Here is a 23,262-nt window from a genome sequence, read left to right on the forward strand (position 1 = left end):
TGGCGAGGAGTGAATGTCCACTTACCTGGGGGGCAGATGCACTCAGATGGAGCCTCCCGCACAGTCCGGAGCTTGACAAGTCCATCCAACTTCTGAACCGAGAAGGAAAGGGGAGAAAAAATGAGGATGAGTTTCAGAACAGAGACAGATAAAAGAGGAAAAATTATCAAAAGAAAAGTATCCAGATGATCTATAGTGGCCATGGCATTTTCCAGAGCATTTCTTGAAAGGTCATTAATTCTAAACACAATTTTCAAATGAGAAGAAAAGCAAAAACAAACATTGAACAATTACTGAGTCCTTGAAAAGAAGGTTTCTGCTTTGTTACAAGTTCAAATACAATACCAAGAGCTAAAAGCAATAGAAATGGCTTCTCCAAAGTCAAGGAAAGTCAAGGTGACTGTCAGTCACACTAAGAAGGGAGAGAGGAACAGAGAAAGGCTTGGGTGGGTAAATCAACACTGGCCCTTGTAGCAACTCTCTGGATGCCCAAGATCACCCCATCCTCACCCAGAAAGCCTCCAGGCCCCCAGCTGCAGCCCCTCTCAGTCCACAGCCTTGACCTTGATGGCCCTGGTCTAATTTACCCTGAAGTTCCTTTCTTCTTTCCACTGGGGATCCTTGACCTGAATAATTTGGCTCAGTACAACTTAACAAAAGTCTCTGCACATGCCCAGCCCTGTGCTAGACATGAGGAAGAGGGAAAGAATTACCACATAGAGTCAAAGGCCACAGCTATGCTACAATATCACACAGGGACAGCTCCAGCATATTCAAGTCTGACTTGACCCTGAGGGTGACTTTTCAGACCAAAATTAAAGTCCCTGCCTCATAAGGAGGGGATGCAACCTGAAAAAGAGGAATTTATCCCAAATCCCCAAATCTGGGTTTAGCCAGGAGTCTGAGGCTAAAACTAGGTGGGATCTGAGTTCTGACAAGGATACACCAAGTACTAACCTTTTTTTCCTAGGAGGGAATATAAAACCCTAAAAGCTAAACAAAGTAATAAGTCTGTTCATTTGAGTGTAGAGGGTACTTACTACTATCAGGATCTGTACTTCCGGTTAAACATACAGAAACATTTTTTTTTTCCTTTTTTTGCAGTGCTAGGAATCAAACCCAGGGCCTTATGCATTCTAAGTGCACATTGTATCACTGAGCTACATCCCAGCCCCAAGAAGTAGTCAGGCTCCTGAAGCTTCCCCTAGGCTCATCTGTTTGCATGTATTTGTAAAATCCAATTTTAGCAAAGAACCCTGCTAAGTCAGTTTGGCAAGAATCTCTTACCCTTGATATCTTATCACCTTGGGTACCTGATGAGGCTAATCACCCTCCGCCATCCTCCAGGTGATATCTGGTCATCCTGGCCTGTTTTCAGCAAAGATCCTATTAGGTCAGTTTAACTAGCATTTCCCTTATCCCTGAGATTTCCCCTTAAGTAACATTCTATCCACTGACTCCACCTTGCTCCTTAGCTAGAAATTCCCATTTGCCCATGCCATATTTAGAATTGAGCTTAATCTCTTTCCCACTGCAAAATTCCATTGCCATGGTCCCTGTACCTATCGCAATGGTCTTTGAATACAGTCTGCCTTACTGTGCTTTAAGTGGGATCATGAAATCATTTTTCCTTTTAACGTCATGCCTTGAATTCTCACAGAAGACAGGATACCAGTCAATTCCCAGGTGCCTGTGGCTAGAACAGCCCAGGACCAGGAGTCTGAGGCTAAAAATGCAACCCAGGTAGTTCTAGATGCCTGAGCAAAGCACTTTGGAGATCCACATCCAGCACAACCCTCTAGCCTCCCTCTCATTGTACAGAGGTGGACAGGGCTGAGCTGAAACAGGAGGTTAAGGCTGACAAGCAGTAAAGGAACGCTGGTTATTGACACTGCACGGCAGTCAGAAGATGCAACTGTAAGCACACTGTCACTGTGCTAACTTCATCCTTGCTACACTTCCTGGCCCTCCAAAACCCCCAACTTGCCCAGGAATTGGATCTCACTAGGCCTCCAGACACCAGCCTCTCATCTCCCACCTGGAACCTCCACTTGCCACTCACTCCTGCTCCTACCTGGAGCCACCATTTAGCCCAGAGTGACCCTGTGAGCAGCTGGGGCTGGTTCTCGATCTCCAGAAGTCCTCCACAGTTATCATGACTCCCCTGGGACAGGTCACCTGTTCCACCACAGGGAGCAGCAGACATTCCTGGTTCCTCTCTCCACCAGGCTCAAAGCCCTGTGGGGGGGCTGAGGTTTATGAATGAGGGTCTGGAAGCAGGATGGCCATTCCTGCCCTTGGAAGCCTCTGCAAAAAATGGCAGGCTTGAGCAGGACCTTGGAACTCACTCTCCATCACATTTGCGGATGCTATAGCAGATTCCAAAATGTACTTAGGAGAAGAAACCAGCCTTCTAGTTCAAACTAGACAATTTGTTCAAGAAGTTCTCATCTGTCTAGCAATGCTAGACAGAAATGACTGCCTCCTTCATTTCCTGTTTCTAACAAAAGCACTTAATACTAAAAGCAATTAGCTTTAAACAAATGCTATCACAAGTGGGCCTCTCTCCTAAAGGGTAGGGGCTTAGTCACATACTGATAAGAAACACATGACTTTAGATTTACTTTCATCTTAAAATAAGGTGAGATGTGGAACCATAGATGGGAGAAGAAAAAATTACTGTGGAACTACTAGGTGGGACCAGAAATGGCTGGGATTGAGTTTTTGTTTTGTCATTTTTCTAAACTCTGCTAATATGTTTCTTTTCTAGATCAAAAGATGAAACTGCAAAGTTTTTTTTTTCTTCTAGTCCCCTCCCCTCCCCCACCTCCAGGCCCCTCCCTTTCTGCGGTTTGAAATGTTGCTACTATGAACTCAAGTGAAATGTTTGAATTAGAAACCCAAGCCCACAATCTTTACTTCATGCTCTTTTCTTTTTAATTCTAAGAAAATACTCTTGTGTGTCCAGGTTTGTAAAAATGATTTAAAAGCCTCAACTTTTTACATTCAATTATCTGGCAGCACCCCTAGCATCTGCAAACAATATGGTCCTGTTTTTACATATGCAAACAAGTCCTTCCTCTCAAAGTAAATAAAGGATGAGTTTCTGAGAAAAGACTTGAGAGGCACCGCTTCCAAAAGCCCTGAGAAGGAGAACTGGAAGTTGGGGAGGAAGGGGCGGTAGGCATTCAAAAAACTGAATCAAGGGAAAATCATGGTTTTTCAAAACATGATCAGATGATAAATTTACTAATGATCTGCTGGGCCATTAAACTGGGACACTTTGCCACGTTTGATCACATCCTCCAATAGTTTTGACTGGGTGAGATACAGACTGACAGTGAAAAAAATAAGGGTTGAGCTGGAGGTGGTGGTATGGGTCTATAGTATTAGCCACTAAAAACCTAGTGCTTGAGTCCCAGAAGCCCTGGGCCATTCTGGGCAACATAGTGAGACCAGTTCAAAAACAAACAATGCTGGGCATGGTGGTGCACCCCTGTAATCCCAGCAGCTTGAGAGGCTGAGGCAGGAGGATCACGAATTCAAAGCCAGCCTCAGCAACTTAGTGAGGCCCTAAGCAACTTAGCAAGATCCTGTCTTTAAATGAAATATAAAAAAGAATTGGGGGGGCCTGGGGATGTGGCTCAAACGGTAACGTGCTCGCCTAGCATGCGCCGGGCGCTGGGTTCGATCCTCAGCACCACATAAAAATAAAATAAAGATGTTGTGTCCACCAAAAGCTGAAAAATAAATTTTAAAAAATTCTCTCTCTCTCTCTTAAAAAAAAAAAAAAAAAAGAATTGGGGCTGTGGCTTAGTGGTTGAGTGCCTCAGGTTTAATTCCTGGTACCAACCCCCACCCCAAAACAAAAACAACAAAGGATGAACTGATTTATTTCTGTAAAATGCTGCAAATAAAGCTATAGGACTTTCTTATTTTTTGGCTCAAAATTCCTACTCTGGGGGGGTTGGGGTTGTGGCTCAGTGGTAGAGTGCTTACCTAGCATGTGTGCGGCACTGGGTTCGATTCTCAGCACTGCATATAAATAAATAAAAAAGGTTTATCAACAACTAAAAAATTTTTTAAAAATTCCTACTCTGGGGAATATATTTCAAGGAAATAAAGCAAAAAAATGATATTTATGAAGAAACTGCACACAAAACAAATGGTCTAGAGAAGGTCAGGGAATCTGTTTGATGGAACTGTCATGAAATAGCATTATAAAGACTATGTAAAAAACATGTCTGTGATACGGTAAATAACACATCTACATCTATGGAAAAAGACAGGCATTAAGGAGACAGCAATTACCAAAATGAAACCCAGTTGGATGTGCAATCATGGTGATATTCTTCTTTAAAAAGTTTATTCTAGCTGGGTGGGGTGCCCATGCCTTCAATCCCAGTGGCTCAGGGAGGCTGGGGCAGAAGAATCCCAAGTTCAAAGCCAGCCTCAGCAACTTAGTGAGGCCCAAAGCAACTTAGCAAGACTCTGTCTCAAAATAAAAAATATAAAAAGGGCTGAAGGTGTGGCTCGGTGGTTAAGTGTCTCCGGGTTCAATCACCAGTACCCACCCTCACCCAAAAAAGTTCATAGTAAAAAAAAAAAAAAAATTAAATCTTGGAAACACAAGGGCTGGGGTTGTGTCTCAATGGTAGAGGCCTGCCTCACATGTGTGAGGCATTGGGTTTGATCCTCAGCACCACATAAAAAAAATAAATAAATAAAATAAAGGTATGTGTCAATCTATAATTAAAAGACAAATTAAAAAAAAAATCTTAGAAACACAGAAGACCCAAGTTGAACTGTTGAAATCTCCTGGTCAAGGGCAATATTAGAAATGAAGACAGACGATTCTGTCTCCTAAGGGACAGTCAACGCCAGTATTGGTCCTTTTAATACATACATGTCACAAATACCAGAGGACAAATCAAACCCAAAGTCACATGTCCTCTGCCCTCCTTCCACCCCATAAGGAAAGACCCATACATGCATCCTCACTGCCACCAGAAACCTAAGAGGGCAGGATTTCCTGACCTCTTTAAACATTCTTTTTTTATACCTCACCATGATAACAACAATAATGGTCATAATAATAATAACAAGTATAACCAAAGCTGTATTATTAAGATTATTACTTATTATGTGGCAGTGGCATGTACCACACCAACAGCTGTTATCTCTTCTAAAATCATTCTCATAAAATTGGAACTATTATTATACCTATTTACAGATGGGAAAATTGAGACGTAGGGAAGTGTCAGGGCTGGACTTAATCCTGCTATTGATTGATTCCAATCACAAAGCAAGACAACTGGTTTGCTTACAAACAACTTTCATGTCTGCAAAGAACGTTTTAAAAGTTGATATCAAAAGCCAGGCTATCAAAGTTGTATAAGCAGAAATAAGGTTGGTGTTTTCAAAAAGTTGGGAGAGAGGAATTAAGTATAAGGGGTCACATGGAGGAGATTTGAGGGTGCTGGATCTGTTATTTGTGGTGTTGCATGGTGGGTACAGAAGTATGCATCGTCAAAATCCACAGACTGCACATGGTAAAGCATGAATGTCAATGGATTCCAGATAAAAACAAAAGTCAATCAGGATGCTGAAGAATCCCAAGATGGAATACAGGCTATGACAAATGACTCTAACTCTGATAAATTGTTCAGTAGTTCCACTCATCTGCCAGGGAAATGTGCCAAGATCCTCAGTGGATGCCTGAAACTGCAGATAGCATTGAACCTTTTATGTAGACTATGTTCATCCTACATATACATACGTATGGCAAAGTTTAATTTATAACTTAGGTGTAGGAAGCATGAAATTGACCAATTTATGTTATGTGCATCTATGACTATGTGCAATGAATCTCATTTTTATGTATAATGATGTACCAAAAACAAAAATTAGGCACAGAAGGAGATTAATAACCAATAATAAAACAGAAAAATTCTTGGGGCTGGGATTGTGGCTCAGCGGTAGAGCGCTCGCCTAGCATGGGCAGGACCCAGGTTCGATCCTCAGCACCACATAAAAATAAAGGCATCGTGTTGTGTCCACCTACACCTAAAAAATAAATATTAAAAAAAGAAAAATTCTAACAATATACTGTAATAAAACTTATGCTAATGTGATCATTTTTGCTCTCAAAATATCTAGTTGCATTGTACATATCCTTCTTGTGATATGAGATGATATGATGTCTATGTGGTGGGATAAAGAAAAGAGTTGTAAGCATTGTAACATTGCATTAGGCTACTACTGACCTTTTGATAATACTTCATAAAGAGGATCATCTGCTTCAGGTGATACTGGATCATTGAGTCATGATAATGTCAGGTGAGTAGTGTATACAGTGTAGATACACCAATGTCCGACAAAGGGATGATTCACATCTCAGGACAGACCAACAGGGTGCTGTGAGATTTTGTCACACTGCTCATAACAGTGTGCAATTTAAAACCAGATCATGGTTGGCCACAGATATCTCAAACCATAGTGAGAGAAAAAACTTCAGATAAGGGGAAACTATTTTTGTGATATAACCTCATTAAAGGTTATATGGGAGAAATGCAGTTGACCTAAAGTAACGTTGCAAATCTTGGGGTTCTTTTGGGGGCAATACTAGGGATTGAACTCAGAGGCACTCGGCCATTGAGCCACATCCCCAGCCCTATTTTGTATTTTATTTAGAGACAGGGTCTCACTGGGTTGCTAAGCGCCTCACTTTTGCTGAGGCTAGTTTTGAACTCAGCGATCCTCCTGCCTCAGCCTCCCTGAGCCACTGGGATTACAGGCGTGCACCACAGCACCCAGCACAAATTATGGTTTGATTGAAAGCTGTAAGGCTGGAGACAAAAGAATCATACATAAACACTATACTATTAGGCACAGTTGTTTCTTATAAGTGTACAGCTTAGAAATTTTGAAGGCATTTGGCATACACATTAGGGTCGAACAAGTAACTACATAAACTAGGAATAGTAAAATCCAAGTTTATCACTGTCCAAGAAGGATGTTATAAACAAGCAAAGAAAGAAAGCTAAAATGTACCCTGAAGAGCTGAATCAGAGCCAGAGACTTCACCATTAGGTCATGTGTATGTAAGGTGCACAGAAATATACAGAAGTGATTACAGCTACTTGCTTACAGAGGAGTTAATGCAAATGCATATCTACCCTACCTGTGCCTACAGAGGGTTTGTGAATAGAGACACCCTGGTAGTAATGACATACCCTACACCCAGATCTTGGTTTCTAAGTACTCTTCTCCAATAAATGGGATCAGGGCTTCTTAGAGAAAAGCCTTATTCTAGGGCCAGTGCAGGAAAAACACAAGATGAGCCTGGAATATCTTACAGTGCCAGGAAATATGGAAGTGCTTTGTTAAAAAATAACAAAATTTTAAAATTTTAAAAAAGGAGGGCAGTATGTTAAAGAAATACAAGTACCAACCTGAAAGAGCTCAGAATGGAGAGCACTGGAAAAACATAAACAAAATAAATAAATAATATAGTGCTGGATTATAACCCAAAGAACAAATTAAATATCCATGAGTCTACACTGATATAAATGATTAAATAAATGAGGAGAAGAGACAAAGCTTCTTACAGAAGCCCTCCAAATAACATAAGTAGATGCTTCCCCCTATAGGGAGATGCAGTTAGATTCTCCTCTCTTTGAATACAGGCTGGATTTAAAATGTGACTCATTTCCAGAGTGTAGAGAAAGGAAAATAATTAATGTATAATGGAGAAATCTGGCGGTACTCTGTGCTATGGTTTGGATTTGGACTGTCTCCCAGAGGCCCATGTGGTAAGGGGGATTGGTTGCCAGCTTGTATTGCTTTTGAGAAGTGGTGGAACCTTTGAGAGGTGGGGCCCGTGGGAAGAAATTAGGTCATTGAGCTGGATGTGTGGCGCATGCCTACCATCCCAGCAGCTCAGGAGGCTGAGGCAGGAGGATGGAAAGATCAAGTTATCCTCAGCAACTTAGCAAGGCCTTAAGCGATTTAGCAAAACACTGTCTCAAAATAAAAAATAAAAAAGCCTGGGGATGTGGCTCACAGTTAAGTGCCCCTGGGCTCAACCCCTGGTACCAAAACAAAAAAGAAAAAAAAAGGGAAGAGAGCAAAGCGGAATTAAGTCACTAGGGCATGCCCTTGAAGGGGATTGGGGGCCCCTGGTTTCTTCTTCTCCCTTTGCCTCCCTGTGGCCATGAGGTGAGCAGCTTCCTCTGCCACATACTCCTGCCATGATATGCTGACTCCTCACAGGCCCAAAAGCAAAAGTGTGGGCCAGCATAAACCTTTCCTCTTATTAAGTTGATTATTTTGTTACAGTCACAGAAAAAGCTACCACACTACCTTAACCAAGTGATCAAGGTCATCAGGGATATGTTGACATCGATATGATGTCATACAAATGACAATCCACCTTGGTGATGTTCTTCCCCAATACTTACAACACGGTCTGTCTAATCATAAGAACACGAGACAACCCACACGGAGGGACATTCTACAAAATACCTGGCCAATAGGTCTCAGAACTGTCAAAGTCATGAGAAACAGGGAAACACCGAGAAAAATGTCGTAGATTGGACAATGTTGAGGGGACATGACAACCAAACACTACATGGGATCCTGGATGGAATCCTGGAATGAAAAAAGAGCATTAGAGGAAAGAATTGGTGAAGTCTGATTAAAGTCTGTTAAAAAATGTTAGCAGAACCCTAGTCACCTCAACTATGACACAACTTTGTTCTTTTTTTTCTTACTGACATGACATTCATAAAATTAATCACCTTAAAGGGAATAATTCAGTACCATTAAGCAGACTCATATTCATACGTAACCCCCCATTTTGAGTTCCCTCTAACTACTTCCAGAACAGTGTCATTACCCTAAAAGGAAGTCCTTCACCTAGATAGTACTCCTCTCAGCAGTCATCAATCTGTTTGCTTTCTCTATGGATTTATCTATTCTGGATAGGTCACATAAAAGAATCACACAATTTGTTCTATTTTTTTTGTCTGGCTTCTTCCACTCAGCGAAATGTTTTTGAGATTCACCCACATCACAGAATGTGTCCTTTGCATGTGTGAATAATATTCGTGTCTATACCCCCATTTGCTATCCCTTCATCCATCGATCAATATTTGGGCTCTTTCTATCTTTTGGTTATTGTGAATACGGCTGCTATGAACACGAGGATACTTTTGTTTGAGTACCTGTTTTCAATTCTTCTGAGTATAAAACTAGGAGTAGAATTGCTATGTCATGTGGTAATTTCATATTTAATTTTTGATGGCCTGCCAACCTGGCTGACCCACTCTTCCTACTAGCAATAAATGGAAGTTCCAATTCTGCCACATCCTTGACAAGACATCTTAGAGGATGTGAAGTATTGTGAAGTCTCACTGTGGTTCTGATTTGCATTGCCCTGAAGACTGATGGTGTGGAGCATCTTTTCATGTGTTTGCTGGCCATTTGTTTATCCTATTTGGAGAAACATCTGTTCGAGTCCTTTGCCCATTTTAAAATTGGGTTGTGTATCATTTTTTTTGTTGTTGTTAAGTTGTAGGTGTTCTTCATGGATTCTGCATAATAGACTCTCCTCAGATATGTGATTTGCAAATATCTTCTCATATATTCCTTCACTCATCCTGAATATCATAGGGCATCATTCCTATGACTGACATGCTTGCCCTAGGCAAGCACTCTACCACTGCATTATACTCCAGGCCTTGGATCTTTATGATCAGAATTCTATCCACCTCCAACCAAGGTACAATATGAATGTGTAAAAACCATCTTGGAAATTGGTGGAAGTAATCTCATGGCTTCATGCTGATCCTCACATTAGTCTTTATGGAGATCATTTTGGATAAATACTTGTATATTGTTACTGATTAATTTGATCAGGTCCTCTTTAGTACCTGTATTAGTTTTCTATATAACAAATGGCCAGAAAACACCTTAAAAACAACACACAAAGGCTGGGGTTGAGGCTCAGTGGTAGAGTGCTCGCCTAGCACATGAGAGGCCCTGGGTTTGATCCTTAGCACCACATAAAAATAAGTAAATAGGGGCTGGGGTTGTGGCGCAGAGGTAGAGTGCTCGCCTAGCACGCATGAGGCATTGGGTTCGATCCTCAGCACCACATAAAAAAATAAAATAAGGATATGTGTCCACCTATAACTAATAAATAAATAAATAAAGGTATTGAGTCCAATTACAAATAAAAAATGACAACACACACTTTCTCTCTTACAGTTTCTACGGTCAGAGATAGCTGAGCTTGGACTCTGCTTGGGGTCTCCAAGGCTAAAATCCATGGGTCACTAGGGGTTTCTTTCTAGAGCTCTGGAGTCCTCTTTCTTACTCATGATGTTCCTTGTGGTTGCAGAACAGAGACCCCATTCTTGTTTGTTGCTGGCTAGTAGCTGTTCTTTGCTTCCACAGGCAGCTCACAGTTCTGGGCCATCGGCTCCCTCTACACACCCTTTCATACTTCGAGTCTGTCTTACATCAGAGAGGCCCCTGTCCTTTTTTAAGGACTCAATTGATTAAGTCAGGACCACTGTATAATCTCTTTTTTTATTAATGCAACTGATTAGTAACTCAGTTTTAGGAGTGATGCCGCATGATATTCAGATTTTGCCTAGAGGGGACTCTGAAGTGTGTACCTGAGAGGGTGAGACTCTTGGTAGGGGAGGATATCTTAGAATTTGGCCTATCACAGTCATGTATCACAGTTAATTCCTCACCTTTGACAAATGTACTGGGTTTATGTCCATATGTATATACGTTCATTTTTCCTTAAATCAAAAATGACTCTGAAAATGTAGAATGGCCACATCATGAATTTCCACTTCTAGGCAAAATGAGGTGACAATGACAGATTTATTATCTTGTCTAAAACAACACTGGAGCTCCCCACAAGCAAGAAAACTCACAAGCAACATATAGGAAACTATATTTTTGAAGACACTAGCACCAAGCATGGAAGGACAGTGGTCTCCCAAATACGGACAACAATTGCTCTGGTGTCCTGCCTGGGGAGTGTCCAGGTTGTGGGCACAGAGAGGACACTGGAGCCTCACAAATGGAAGAGTGGGCCTGAGATTAATCCAGGGCTGCTGAGGCAGTTAGAGTTTGCAGGACTAAAGACTTGAGAGCAGCACAGAGATCTTCAGAGAGTCCCCCTCAGGTATTAAGTGAAGCCCTGAACAGCAGGATGGTTAGGAAACTACACCAGGCCAAGGAAAGAACCACCCAGAAGGATCAGAGGGAAACATGGCCAGAACTCTACAGGATGGGAAGAACGCTGCCTGTTCCCACCAGACTCGTAGATCCCATAATGCGCTCTCATAAAATGCTGAGTGGAGTCCCTTTGAGGGTTCTGCCTCAGTGGTGAGGAGTAATCACACCTAGACTAAACACTGTTCTGAACCCTCCCAACAGATCTTGAATACAAGACCCCAAAGGATCAAACCATAGTTGAGCACCCATAGCGTTTTGGTCAACCATGGTCCACATATACCATGGCAGTCACATAAGATTATAACAGCTGGAAAGTCCTCTCACGCCATCACCAGTGCAACAACACAGAATAACACTTCACTCACTCATTTGGGGTGGTGCTGGTGTGAATAAACCTACACTGTCGGTTGTATAAAATCATATACATACACTTACACACACACACACCGTGTATACACTGTGCGCTTATAACTAGGTATCACCCATAATACTCCATAATACATGATTATTACTGGTTTATGTATCTACTACATGATACTTTTATCACTACTATACAGTATATCCCTTCTACTTAGAAAAAAGTTGACTGTAACAGAATATGTTATGTTATGTCTGCCACAGTCTCATCCATCTCATGTTCACTTGTCTCATGATCCTGTGGAGGGGCCACAGCAACGGACTGACCTAGACCATCTAGGCTTGTGCAAGTACACGCTACAATGTTCACACAATGACAAATTTCACCTAATGACTCGTTTCTTGGACCATAATCCTGACCGTATTTCGAAGTAACTTGACCTGTGACATAACAAAGCTCATGAATATTTATAGACATAAAAAACATCCAGCACCTGATACAAATTATCAGTAGGGAAATAAGACCCACAGCCTAATGTGGTGCTGTAATCCCAACAACTCAGGAGGCTGAGGCAGGAGGATCACAAGTTTGAAGCCAGCCTTGGCAACTTAATGAGACCCTGTCTCATAAAAAAATAAAGTTAAAAAGGGGGTCGGGGATGTAGAGAACTTCTGAGTTCAGTCTCCAGTACCACACACAGGAACACACACAAAATAGGCCCCATAATGAGAGAAAAATCAATTGATTGAAAAACATCACTGCTAACAATGTTAGAATTAGCACTTGGAGACCTTAAAACAATGATAACTGCACTAAATATGTTGAAGAGTTAAGTAGAGATGCCAAAGATATTACAAAGATCTAAACTGAAATTCAAGAGGTGAAAAGTATCATTTCTGATATGAAAAATATGGTAGAGGGGATTAATGGTCAATTAATTGCCGAAGAAAGATTAATGAACTTGAAGACAATAATTCAAAGTATCTAAAGTGGCTACTTTTTTTTAAAAAAAATTATTTGTTTTAATTAGTTATACATAACAGTAGAATGCATTTATGTACTTTGATATACATAGATGGGATATAATTTCTCATTTTTCTGAATGTACATGTTGCAGAATCATATTGGTCAGGCAGTCACATATACACATACAGTAATAATGTCTGTTCATTCTACTATCTTTCCTATCCCCACATCCCCTCCCCTCCCCTCCCATCACTTTCCTCTACCTAATCTAAGGTAATGTTATTCTTCCCTAGTGTTCCCCCATCTTCTTGTGAATTGGCATCTACATATTAGAGAAAACATTTGGCCTTTGGTTTTGTGAGATTGGCTTATTTCGCTTAGCATGATATTCGCCAACTCCAACCATTTACTGGCAAATGCCATAATTTCACTCTTCTTTAAAGCTGAATAATATTCCACTGAGTATAATCACATTTTCTTTATCCATTCATCTATTGAGGGACCCCTAGGTTGGTGCCATAGTCTAGTTATTATGAATTGAGCTGCTATAAACATTGATGTGGTTGTGTAACTATAGTATACTGATTTTAAGTCCTTTGGATATAAACCAAGGAGTGGGATAGCTGGGTCAAATGGTGGTTCCATTCCAAGTTTTCTGAGGAATCTCCACACCGCTTTCCATAGTGGTTGCACTAATTTGCAGTCCCACCACCAATGTATGAGTGTACCTTTTTCACCACATCCTTGCCAACATATATTGTTGCTTGTATTCTTGATGATTGCCATTCTGACAGGAGTGAGATGAAATTTTAAAGTAGTTTTGATTTGCATTTCTCTAATTGCTAGAGATGTTGAACATTTTTTCATTTATTTGTTGATCAGTTGTATTTCTTCTTCTGTGAAGTGTCTGTTTAGTTCCTTAGCCCATTTATTGATTTGGGTTATTTGGTTTGTTGTTTTTTTTTTTTTTTTTTTTTTTTTTTTGGTGTTAACTTTTTTGAGTTCTTTATATATCCTAGAGATTAATGCTTTATCAGAAGTGAATAAGTGGTAAAGATTTTCTCCCAATCTGTGGGCTCTCTCCTGACATTATTGTTTCCTTTGCTGAGAAGAAGCTTTTTAATTGGAATCCATCCCATTATTGATTCTTGATTTTACTTCTTGCGCTTTAGGAGTCTTGTTAAGGAAGTCAGATCCTATGCTGACATGGTGAAGATTTGGGCCTATTTTTTCTTCTATTAGGTACAGGGTCTCTGTTCTAGTGCCTAAGTGTTTGATCCACTTTGAGTTGATTTTTGTTCAGGGTGAGGGATAGAGGTTTAATTTCATTTTGCTACATATGAATTTCCAGTTTTGCCAGCATCATTTGTTGAATAGGCTATCTTTTCTCCAGTGAATGTTTTTGGCACCCTTGTCTGATATGAGATAACTGCATTTATGTGGGTTTGTTTCTGTGTCCTCTATTTTGTACCATTGGTCTACAAGTCTATTTTGGTGCCAATACCATGTCGTTTTTGTTACTATAGCTCTGTAGTATAGTTTAAGGTCTGGTATTGTGATGCCTCCTGCTTCACGTTTCTTGCTAAGGATTGCTTTAGCTATTCTGGGTTTCTTATTTTTCCAAATAAATCTCATGATTGCTTTTTCTATTTCTATGAAGAATGTCATTGGGATTTTAATAGGAATTGCATTAAATCTGTATAACGCTTTTGGTAGTATGCCCATTTTGACAATATTAATTCTGCCTATCCAGAAACGTGGGAGATCTTTCCATTTTCTGAGGTTTTCTTCAATTTCTTTCTTTAGTGTTCTGTAGTTTTCATCATAGAGGCATTTTACCTCTTTTGTCAGATTGATTCCCAGGTATTTTATTTTATTTTTTTAGGCTATTTTGAATGGAGTAATTTGCCTAATTTATCTTTCAGTGGATTCATCACTGATGTATAGAAATGCATTTGATTTATGGGTGTTGATTTTATATCCTGCTACTTTGCTGAATTCAGTTATTAGTTCTAGAAGTTTTCTTGTGGAACTTTTTGGATCTTCTAGGTACAGAATCGTGTCATCAGTGAATAGTGATAGTTTTGAGTTCTTCTTTACCGATTGTACCCCTTGAATTTCTTTCTTTTTTCTAATTGCTCTGGCTAGAGTTTCAAGGATGATGTTGAATAAAAGTGGTGAAAGAGGACATCCTTGTCTTGTTCCAGTTTTTAGCAGGAATGCTTTCAATATTTCTCCATTTAGAATGATGTTGGCCTTGGGTTTAGCATAATATAGCTTTTACTATGTTGACTTTCCTACTATTCCTAGTTTTTCTACTGTTTGAAAGAGAGAAGAAAATCAGTGAACTGCGGGCATCACTACAAGTAATTGGAGTCACAAGTAATTGGAGAATAGAAAAAAAATTTGAAAAAATAGAATAGAAAAAAAAATATTTGAAGAAATAATGGTCAAAAATGTTTTCAGATTTGATGAAAACTATAAATCCACAGGTCCAAGAAAACCCAAGCAAAATAAGCAATAAGGAAACTACACCAAGGCATATCATAATCATATTGCTTAAAACTAAGATCAAGAAAAGCTCTTTAAAGCAGTTAGAGAAAGGAGACAGGATGATTGGGATGCTCATATACTGCTGGTGAGAATGTAAAATGATTTGATGACTTCAAACAAAAATTTAGCAGTTTCTTAAAAGTTAATCATGCAAAAAAGTTAATCATGAAACCATTAAATGATCAACTGAATGGTATTTATCCCCAAGAGAAATGAAAGCATATGTCCATATAAAAACTGGCATATAAATGTTCATACTTGCTTCATTTGTAATAACCACAAACTGGAAAGAATCCACATGTCCATCAGCAGGTGAATGGGTAAACAAATGATGGTATAGTCATTCATATAATGACATACTAGTGGGTAATAAAAAATAGTGAATTGAATACTGTGTAGAATTAGTTGTTTGCATAACGATTAAAGCAAAAATACTTTTAAAACTCTCAATAATTACACTGATTAAAAAAAAAGAAAGGAAAAAGAAAAGGAAAGAAAGTACATAATTCCATTTGTACAAAAATCCTGAATGCTAAAAATGGATCAGCAGTAACAGAAATTGGTGGTACCTGACAGGCAGGGAGGGATGGAAGAAAGAGAATTCAAGGAAACAGAAAGAAACTTCGAGGGTGGTAAGCATGTTCACTCTCTTGGCTTTGCAAAAGGTTTCATGTATGTGCACATCCATCATACTGAGCTTTGGATGCCATTGAGGAGGCATCCAAAGCTCAGTATGATGGCTTCTCATATAATTTGTCAAAATTTATCAAGTTATATGATTAAGGTAGGTTAATTATACCTAAAAATAAGTAAATAAATAATTAGAAAATTCCAGGCTAGAGATGGTGCAGTAGGTGTTCTGGGGTCAGAAGCCATCATACTGAGCTTTGGATGCCTCCTCAATGCCAGGTAAAATCTCCCCCACAGAGTGGTGGCCAAGACAAAGTATGAGAGCACCGGGCCAGCCCAGGCGTTTGGCAGGAGCTGCAGAACTTTTCTCAAAGGAATGTGGATTTAATCAGTGACTCCCATCGGCACGCTGAGTGACTCTCTTCCAAACCACATCAGCAAACATATTTCCTGAAGGTTCCCTGCTCAGTCTCGAAATACATTAGCATGTTTTGAAAGGGCTGGTCTACAAACAAAACACAATTCTTCAGTAATCCTTCGTTCATGTTCCTATTCATTATTTTTCAAAGGCGCACATTGCTTCTCGTCAGAACCCGCCTTCAGGGGCTCACCACATCAGGCTGACAGAAAGAAATCCCATCGACAGACCTACTGGGGGGAATAGACAGTTTCCATGCTAGCTTTTGGCACGTTAAGGGGAGCCCTCAGGCTGCTCAAGATACGGGCACCAAACCTCCTTCACTCACAGCCAGCACCTTCTGAAATGGCATCCCCCCACCAAATTTGTAAATTGAAGTCCTAACCTGACTACCTCAGGATGTGACTGGATTCGGAGACGAGACCATCAAAGAGATAATAAAGGTAAAATGAGGTCATGAAAGTACGCCTTAATCCACTAGGACTGGTGTCCCAAGAAGGGAAGATTGGGACACAGACACACATGGAGGGAAGATGACGGGCAAATACAGCAAGAAGGCAGCCATCTGAAAGCCAAGAGGCTTCAGGAGAAACCAACCCTGTCAACACCTTGATGTCAGACTTCCAGCCTCCAGAACTACGGGAAAATAAATTTCTGTCACTTAAGCCACCCAGACTGTGATACTTCCCTATGGCAGCCCTAGCACACTAATGCAGATGGGGTCTTGCAGGCATCCTCATCATCACAACTCCATTTGCCTTCCTCAGATTACTCACCAGACGCTATGGAGACTGAAGTGAAGGGCACAGAGAGGAGGATGCAAGGACGCTGGGAGCCTGGCTGACTTCCTCAGCTCATGGGTGTTGGAGGCATTAATGGTTGAGTTAGTCAGCTTTACATCACTGTGACAAAACACCTGAGAAAAATCAACTGTAAAGGAGGAAAGATTTGTTTTAGCTCATGATTTCAGAGGTTTCTGTCCAAGATTGGCTGACTCCATTGCTTTGGGCCTGAGGCAAGGCAGAATAATATCATGGCCATGGGAGAATGTAGTGGAGAAGACTGCTCACCCCATGGATTCTAGGAAGCAGGGGAGGGAGAGGAAGGGCCTAGGGACAAGAGATGCCCTTCCAGGGCAGAACCCAGTGACCTATTTCCTCCAACTATGCCATACCTTCTGCAGTTTTCAACACCATTTGATTATGAACCCATTAATGGATGGATCCATTGATGAGATCAGAGTCTTCATGATCCAATCACTTCCCCAAAGCCCCACTTCTGAAAATTGCTACACTGGGGACCAAGCCTTAACACGTGAGCCTTGGGAGAACCTTCAAGATCCAAATGGTAACAATGGTTGATGAGGCAGATACCACAGAGAAATATGTAGGAAAATGAGCAAGGCAGCAATGACCAGACTGGCCTAGGTGTGAAATGGCAGGACTGAGAGAAGCAGATATGTAACTACAGTCAGCCCTCTGGATCAATGGGTTCCATATCTGTGGATTCAACCAACAGTGTATGAAGAATATATTTTTCTAATTGAGTCTGTATTGAACACATACAGATTCTTTCTTGCCGTTCCTTAAACAATACAGTACAACAACTATTTACTCAGCATTAATATTGTATTAGGGACTCTAAATCATCTAGAGATAATCTAAAGCATAGAGAGGACATGCATAGGTTCAGTGCATTTCTTTGCCTTTTATATAAGGGACTTGAGCAACTGCAGATTTTGCTGTCAACAGGGAGTCCTAGAACTGATCCTCCATGAATACCAAGGGATGACTGTATTTTAAGAAGTCCATGTTAATGGGATTGAAAAGAAGGGAACAGAATAAAGTCCAGTGAAGAAATCATCTGCAGGATTTCCTTAGCTGGTACCTCCCATAAATTCGGTACCTCTTCCCAGCCCACGTCACTAAAAGCCAAGCCTGAGTTTGGAGCCTCAGAACAGGAATGGGAAGGACTTGGAGGATCTTCCCCAAGACATTCCCTCTGCACTAGATGTTAACAGTTCTGGAAGCCACCCAGCTGCCAGGATTAGCAGGGCAAGGAATGGTAGGTGGGGGACTGATGGCTCTGCTATGCCCTGCCAGGGCTGTCCTGGGGAGGGTGCGCCACTTCATCTTCACAGAAACAGAGTGAAGCAGATACTGACACCCTTGGAAAAGCTAAGGAATTTGGAAAAGCCAAGGAATTTGTCCCAGAATATTTGTGGGTTCAGAGGCAGCCCCAGACTCAAATCCCAGGTGTCCCCACTCTAAAGCCCACAGCAGGAGCCATGCAGTCAATGAAAGGGGATGTGGGTGGAAAGACTTCTATGGAGAGACAGTAAAGTCAGACTGGTCCCATCTAGGAATCCCACAAAGTCTCTCACCCATGTGTATGCACAATATGCACGCAGACTCTCATATGCACTAATGTATACCCACACATTCGCACACACATACACACACTCGCCCTCTTATACTAGCTCACACTCACATTCTCTAGTCCCATTGCCATCATGGGAACTTGTCCTTCGTTTGACCACTCCACAGCATGGGTCTGAAGACAAGATGCCGTGGATGATAACCACCCAAACGTCACACAAAAAGGCACAGTTTAAATAAATGAACAGACCCCGCTTTCTTTGTATGATGTTACTTACTGAAGGATGCAAGTTGAACTGCCTTTTTAAAAATGCCAGAATGCATTCTAATTGCTTTATGATTTGTTTCACAACTCAAATTTGGAAGCACATTCTATTTTAGAAGCTCGCTTTGCCCATTTGAAAGCACACACATTCCTCCTACCCCCCGACCTGGCATCCTCCAATTTCATGGCTACATCAGGAAAATAAATGTTTCACTTGCCAATGTGAATTGAAGCAGATGTGTGAAACCTCTAATTCACCAGGTTAATCACGAGTATTTAGGGGTGTTTGTGCCTTATTGCATAATCACAAAACCAGACTATCCTGTTAATTAAAGCAAATTGATTAGGTGTTGGTGTGCCCTTTCACAATGGCAAATCCATATAATTATTTTCATGAACAATATGACTTATTTGTCATAAATATAAAAATTTTAATGGGAAATCTTATTGTTCTCAAAAGAGACTAAAAATTAAAATATGGGGGCTATGAAGCCAATTCAGTGTTTGCCTTCCTTCAACAACCAGGTCACATTCTTCTGCCCATTGACTCAGACTGGATGTGTGTTAATATATATACATATATATATATATATATATTTTTTTTTTTTTTGCATCCGTACAGCTTTAATAGGATGGCAGTACCCCAGTGTTAAGGGAGCTTAAGGTCAGCCCTCTATCCAGGGGACCTCCTCTTCAAATAGCCCACAGAATAGACATTCCTTCTAGATTCCGGAAAGAATGTTCTGAAAAGTACAGCCATGTTCAGAGTATGCATAGTGCACTGAGTGCTTTGCACAGGGCACCTTATTAAGTCCTATGGAAACCTTGTGAGGCACGTACTATATAATCCCTTGATCAGAGGATCAAACTGAGGCTCAGAAAAACTCAGTGTTCTGAAGTCATACAGCTGGGAAATGGCAGAGCTGGGATGTGAACCTGGGTCTGCTTAGAGCTGATGTCTCTCTTGCCACCCTACACGTCCATCATTTACAGATGTCGTCAAGGACGTCCACACTTGTAAGAAAAAAAAAAACAACAAAAACTGCTGCTTCTGACACTCAAAGCTAAATTTGCTCCTTCTAGTGGGTCTGCCATGAGGACGTGGAATTGGGATACCTGATTATCCAAATTTATATGTATATGGTCACCAGGAGCCTGTGGCTGCCCTTCTCAGAAAAGCACTTAGGGCTGGAGGTATAGCTCAGTGGAAGAGCATTTGCCTAGCATGTGTGAGGACCTGGGTTCCATCCCCAGCACCACACAAAAGAAAGTCTCTCAATTGTTTTCCCCTATAGCCTCCAGGAGTATAGTGACATGACTTTCTTTAAAGCTCCATCTGCAGACCTAATTTTTTCTCCCAATGGTTCATGCCATTGGTACATGAAATATGTTTCTGGACACCATGAAGGGATGTTTTCTGGGTGTTTGTGTCAACAATTGAAGATTAATCCTGATTCTACACATGGAGAAAATCGAAGGGGCAAGAGCCGCAGGTCGTGTGTGGCCTCTGGAGAACTTTCTCAAATTGATTTACATTTGTTCACATAATTAGAAGTCACAGTGCAGACCAGGCCTGGTGGCTGGCACCGCTAAATGCTGTTCAGCAAAGATCTGTGCACCAAACCGACAAAGGAGCCTGATTCTGAGATGAGATCTTCAGACTGACTTTTCCCATGGGTTATGGTAAAGCTTTCTTTTTTTGCTTTCAACATTGACAAATTCAGCTTACAAGACAGACTGAATCCACTTTGCGCATCATAAAACTTGAAACAAGATTTCAGAATGGTGCCATAGCTTCAGAATATCACAACAGGGTAAAATGTTCTGCAAGGGCAACCCAGACACTCTCAAACTGAAACAAAAAAACAAAGCCCTAAGGACATTCTTCTTTATCCAGTTATTCTACATCCCAAAGAAAACCAAAGTAAGAAATTTTCCTCATGAAGCCTCGGATGGCATCACATTTTGGGCTAATAAATATTTAGAGGAGGCCTAAATGATATGTTGATAGTTGGATATAGATTTCGCGGATGGAATAATATGTAGTCATTAAACATGACCAGAAAGATCATGTATCACCTTGAAAAAGTTTTATGAGATAAAGTTTAAAAACACATGCAAGATGCAAATGGTATGTACTCTGTGGTTAAAATTGGCTGCGTGCAAATCTGTCCATGAACAAGGATTGGGAGGGATTATGCAAAAAGTTAAACAGCCCTTTTTTTTAGCTGGTAGGATTATCAGTAACACTGATTCTGTGAAATCAAGATACATTTTGGTTATTCTACCAAAAGAAAAAAGAGGGATGGAAGATAGCCAAGCTGGCATGCTATTTCCTGAGATAGTCGACCCTTCACATCTGATGCACTGATTTAACTAGCCATGGTTCAAAAGTATTTGGGGGGATGGAATATAGCTCAGTGGTACAGTGCTTGCCTCACATGCATGAAGCCCTGGGTTTAATTCCCAGTTCCAAATCAGGAAAAAAAATAAAAAAGACAAAAGTATTTGGGGAAGAAGAGCTGTATCTGTGCTGAAAACCTAAAGGCTTTTCCTCTTGTCATTATCTCCTAAACAATAAAATATATCAATTATTTTCACACCATTTACATTGTATAAGGAATTACAAGTCATCTACAGATGATTTGAAGGATGTGTGAAAGTTCTATGCAAATTCTGTGCCATTCTATATAAGGGTCTTGAGCATCCGTGGGTTTTGGTATCTAGGGGGGGTCCTGAAACGAATCCCCCCAGTGGCTACTGAGGGGCAACAGCTGCCCAACAAAGAGCAAATTTGATAGAACCCAATCTCTTACCAACAACCTGTTAGTGCTTCACAGAGAGGGTTAGAGTTATTGAGCAACAAGGGAAAGACACGTAAGACATCTGTGTTGAGGGAGAGGCTTCTCTGAAGGTGTGGGATTATACCAATGCTCTGTGAGGCCCTGCAAGCAAAGTATACTGGAATCCACTGCTCAAAGCTGATAAAGATTCCTGCTCCACTAAACAGTGGTCAGGTTCATGGTCCTTCTTCTAGGCCCATCATGCCCATCCTTCTAAAATCCAGTTTTAGCAAAGAACCTTGCCAGGTCAGTTTAGCAAGAAGTCCCATGTTTGATTTCATATCAGGTTCCTCATCCACCACTATGTTAGCTTTCTGTTGCTGTGACAAATACCCGAGATAATCAACTTTATTAGGAAGAAAGGTTTATTTTGGCTCATGGTTTTGGAAGTTTCAGTCGATGGTCACTTGGCCCTATTGCTTTTGGGCCTGTGGCAGTAGAGTATGTCATGGTGGGGACACATAGTGGAGGTCTATTAACCTTGTGGCAGCCAAGAAGCAAAGAGAAAGAGACAAGAAGGGGCTGGGGGCCCATATCCCCTTCAAGGGCATGCCCCCAATGACCTAACTTCCTTCCACTAGGCCCCACTTCCTAAAGGTTCCACCACCTTCCAATAGCACTGCAGACTGGCAACCAAGGTCTCAACACATGGGCCTTTGGGGGACACTCAAGATCCAAACTAAAACACCCCCCACACCCAGCTGAGGTCCACCCTGATCTGTCTTCAGCAAGAATCCTGTTAGCAGGCAGGGTAGTGACTCAGTGGTAGAGGCTTTTGTCTAGTGTGCATGAGGCCCTGGGTTCCATTCCCAGCATCACACGCATGCACATACGCGCACGCACACGCGCGCACACACACAGCCTGTTAGGTCGGTTTAGCCAGAATCCCCCTGACCCCTGAGGTTCCTCTTAGTCATTCTCCATCTACTAAGCTACTCCCTGCTCTTTTGCTTTAAATCCCCACTGCCCATGCTGGATTTGGAGTTGTACTGTACCCAGTCTCTCTCCCACTGCAAAACCCCACTACCTATTAGGCCGGCCCTAAATAAAGCTGGCCTTGCTGAGCTTTAACTGGTATCATTAAATCATTCTTTTCTATTTAACAAGTGTCATGGAGTCATTTCTTTTTTTGCAACAGAGCTAATCCTCTGCTGCAGTGACTATTTCCACTAAGCCCTTCCTTTTTTACTCTGTTTCTCGGCTTCTCTGGACGAGTCTGAGTATGAGCCCTTCCTCTCAACCAGAGAACTGCGGGGTGGGACAACCTGCCTGGGCCACACAGCCCATGAGCAGTGGTGGCCTCTGACTCCTCACCCTGAACTTTCCTCCTCCACCCTGAAGCATTTTCCTATTCCAAACTCAGGTCCCCAAAAGTCACGAAAGCAGATGGTGCCAGGCAAGGCTGTGGCGGCCTCCCAGCCACATGCATCTCATTGTTCCCTGGGATTTGAGATTCCCCCCAAGATTCCTCAATTATCCAGAGGACTAGAGTCTGCTCCTCTGGAGAATACTGCCTGAGAGGCCAATGGCAATGGGTCAAGGAATAGGGATCTCCAGAGCAGGTGGCCCTAATGTGAGCCCAGGCACAC

The 23,262-nt window shown here is 41.3% G+C and overlaps 1 protein-coding gene across 1 annotated transcript in view; it reads right to left on the reverse strand.

The window, feature by feature from the left end:
- Col23a1 (collagen type XXIII alpha 1 chain) overlaps window positions 1-23,262 on the reverse strand; it is a 359,610-nt gene that overhangs the window by 328,563 nt on the left and 7,785 nt on the right. The window contains exon 2 of the mRNA XM_058586543.1: window positions 26-92. Within this exon, the coding sequence (XP_058442526.1) occupies window positions 26-92 (67 nt within the window). The remainder of the gene's footprint in view (window positions 1-25; window positions 93-23,262) is intronic.

This window comes from Marmota monax, unplaced genomic scaffold (genome assembly GCF_021218885.2).
Source record: "Marmota monax isolate L192 unplaced genomic scaffold, Marmota_monax_Labrador192_F-V1.1 WCK01_AAM20220418_F8-fsc00199, whole genome shotgun sequence".
NCBI classification, from domain to species: Eukaryota; Metazoa; Chordata; class Mammalia; order Rodentia; family Sciuridae; genus Marmota; species Marmota monax.